The sequence below is a fragment of the Mandrillus leucophaeus genome, unplaced genomic scaffold (assembly GCF_000951045.1).
Source record: "Mandrillus leucophaeus isolate KB7577 unplaced genomic scaffold, Mleu.le_1.0 Scaffold11, whole genome shotgun sequence".
NCBI classification, from domain to species: Eukaryota; Metazoa; Chordata; class Mammalia; order Primates; family Cercopithecidae; genus Mandrillus; species Mandrillus leucophaeus.
The window spans coordinates 87,839-90,678 of NW_012099209.1; the positions used below are offsets into that span (position 1 = coordinate 87,839).

At 45.0% G+C, this 2,840-nt stretch overlaps 1 protein-coding gene across 1 annotated transcript in view; it reads right to left on the reverse strand.

Moving 5' to 3' along the window:
* The window catches only part of CALR3 (calreticulin 3), a 98,301-nt gene that overhangs the window by 85,348 nt on the left and 10,113 nt on the right, over positions 1-2,840 (reverse strand). The window contains exon 4 of the mRNA XM_011990980.1: positions 1,470-1,479. Coding sequence (XP_011846370.1) covers positions 1,470-1,479 — 10 coding nt within the window. The remainder of the gene's footprint in view (positions 1-1,469; positions 1,480-2,840) is intronic.

The following is a 2,840-nucleotide window of genomic DNA, read 5'->3' on the forward strand; positions in this document are numbered from 1 at the left end:
TGCCCAGCTAATGTTTGTATTTTTACAATGGTCTGTAAAAAAAAAAAAACCAGACCTGGCCAGGCTGGTCTCAAACTCCTGACCTTGTGATCCACCCGCCTCAGCCTCCCAAAGTGCTAGGATTACGGGCTTGAACCACTGTGCACGGCCCATTCTTCTTAAATATAATCAGATACAATCTGATAATCAGATATTCACACTAAGTTATTTATTTATTTATTTGAGACGGAGTCTCGCTCTGTCGCCCAGGCTGGAGTGCAGTGGTGGGATCTCGGCTCACTGCAATCTCCGCCTCCTGGGTTTAAGTGATTCTTCTGCGTCAAGCTCCTGAGTAGAGTAGTTGCGATTACAGTTATGCACCACCAGGCCCAGCCAATTTTTGTGTTTTTAGTAGAGACGGGGTTTTGCCATATTGGCTAGGCTGGTCTCGAACTCCTGACCTCAGGTGGTTTGCCCGCCTTGGCCTCCCAAAGGGCTGAGATTATAGGTGTGAGCCACCACATCTGGTCACATGTGTGAATATCTTATTACGATTAAAGGACAATGTCCTGGCTTTCCACTCACTTTTTGAGTGTGTTCTGTAGCTTATTTAAATATTCAAAGTGTCCTGCTAATCCTAGCACTTTGGGAGGCCAAGGTAGAGGGAAGACTTGAGGCCAGGAGTTTGAAACCAGCCTGGCCAACATGGTAAAACCCCATCTCTACTAAAAATACAAAAATTAACCAGGAGTGGTGGCATATGCCTGTAGTCCCAGGTACTTGGGAGGCTGAGGTGAAAGGATCACTTGAACCTGGGAGGTTGAGGTTGCAGTGAGCTGAGATTGGGCCACTGCACTGCAGCCTGGGTGACCAAGCAAGACTACGTCTCAATTAAAAAAAAAAAAAAAAAGTAGGCTGGGCGTGGTGGCTTACGGCTGTAATCCCAGAACTTTAGGAGGCCGAGGTGGGTGGATCACAAGGTCAGGAGTTCGAGACCAGCCTGACCAAGATGGTGAAACCCCATCTCTACTAAAAATACAAAAATTAGCCAGGCATGGTGGCACGTGCCTGTAATCTCAGCTACTCAGGAGGCTGAGGCAAGAGAATGCCTTGAACCTGGGAGACGGAGGTTGCGGTGAGCCGAGATCACACCAGTGCACTCCAGCCTGGGTGACAGAGTGAGACTCCATCTCAAAAAATAAAAATAAAATGCTATGGAATGTGAAATATTTGTATGAAAGTCAACTTGTTCAAAATTGAGACATGCAATTTATTTTTCTTCAACACTGGTCAGAATTTTCGTCTCGATTCGTAAGTACTTACGCACTTTGAATTTTTTTTTTTTTTTTTTTTGAGACAGTCTCACTGTCACCCAGGCTAGAGTGCAGTGGTGTGATCTCAGCTCACTGCAACCTCTGCATCCCAGGTTCAAGTGATTCTTGCGCCTCAGCCTCCCAAGTAGCTGGGATCACAGGTATGCGCCACCATACTTGAAACCGCCTTTGCAAAATTAAGACTGAGACAGTGAAAGAGATCTCACTTAACTGACTCCATCTTGCTTCTAACCTCCAGGCTGTCCTTGTTCATTCCTGGGCATAGGCTGAACTAACTCTGAGAGAAACTTAGTTTATAGTTTAAACAAAGACAGTAACAGTCCTTTCCCAAAGCAGACCTCCTTCTTGCCTGGGGGCTAGATTGCCTTTTTCTTTTTTCTTTTCTTTTCTTTCTTTTTCTTTTCTTTTCTTTCTTTTTCTTTTCTTTTCTTTCTTTTTTTCTTTTTGAGATGGAGTCTTGCTCTGTCACCTAGGCTGGAGTGCAGTGGCACGATCTTGGCTTACTACAACATCTGCCTCCCAGGTTCAAGCGATTCTCCTGTCTCAGTCTCCTGAGTAGTTGGGATTACAGGCGCTGCCAGCACGTCCGCTTAATTTTTGTATTTTTAGTAGAGATGAGGGTTTCACCGTGTTGTCCAGGCTAGTCTTGAACTCCTGGCCTCAAGTGATTCTCCGACCTCAGCCTCCCAGTATGACCCACTGCACCGGCCACTTTGAATATTTAATTAAGCTTCAGAACACACTCGGAAGCAAGTGGAAAGTCAAAACATTGTCCTTTAACAGCAATAATAAGATACTTACGCATGTGGCCGGGTGCAGTGGCTCACGCCTGTAATAGCATTTTGGGGGGCCGAGGCAGGCGGATCACCTGAGGTCAGGAGTTTGAGATCAGCCTGACCAACACGGTGAAACCCTGCCTCTACTAAAAATACAAAAATTAGCCAGGCGTGGTGGCACGCAGCTGTAATCCCAGCTACTGGGGAGGCTGAGGCAGGAGAATCACTTGAACCTGGGAGGTGGAGGTTGCAGTGAGCCAAGATTGCACCTTTGCACTCCAGCCTGGGTGACAGAGCAATACTCCATCTCAGAAAAAAAAAAAGGTATTTACGCATGTAATGGATGTTCATAAGAAAATATAGACAGATGGGCTCTGTGTTGCCTGTCTGGGGTTTTATGCATAACTTATGCATAGGAATTTATGCAAATATCAAGACTTGACAATAACTGTGCTTCTCTTCTCTTCCTCCTTAACCCCTCACTCTCAGCAAGCTCCCCTCACACTAATGGCTGGCGCTGACTCATTATAACAAAGCGTTCCAATAGTAAGAGTGGATTTGAGTAAAATGAAACTGTTGAATTCAAAACTGAAATACCGAGAAAAGTTTATTTTAATCTTTTTTTTGACCCCAAATTATGCTGCTTGGCAATTCAGATGTAGTAGACATATGCTATACAGGGTTTTTCCCTTCCTTATTTATTTATTTATTTTCGGACAGGGTCTTATTCTGTCATCCAGGCTGGAGTGCA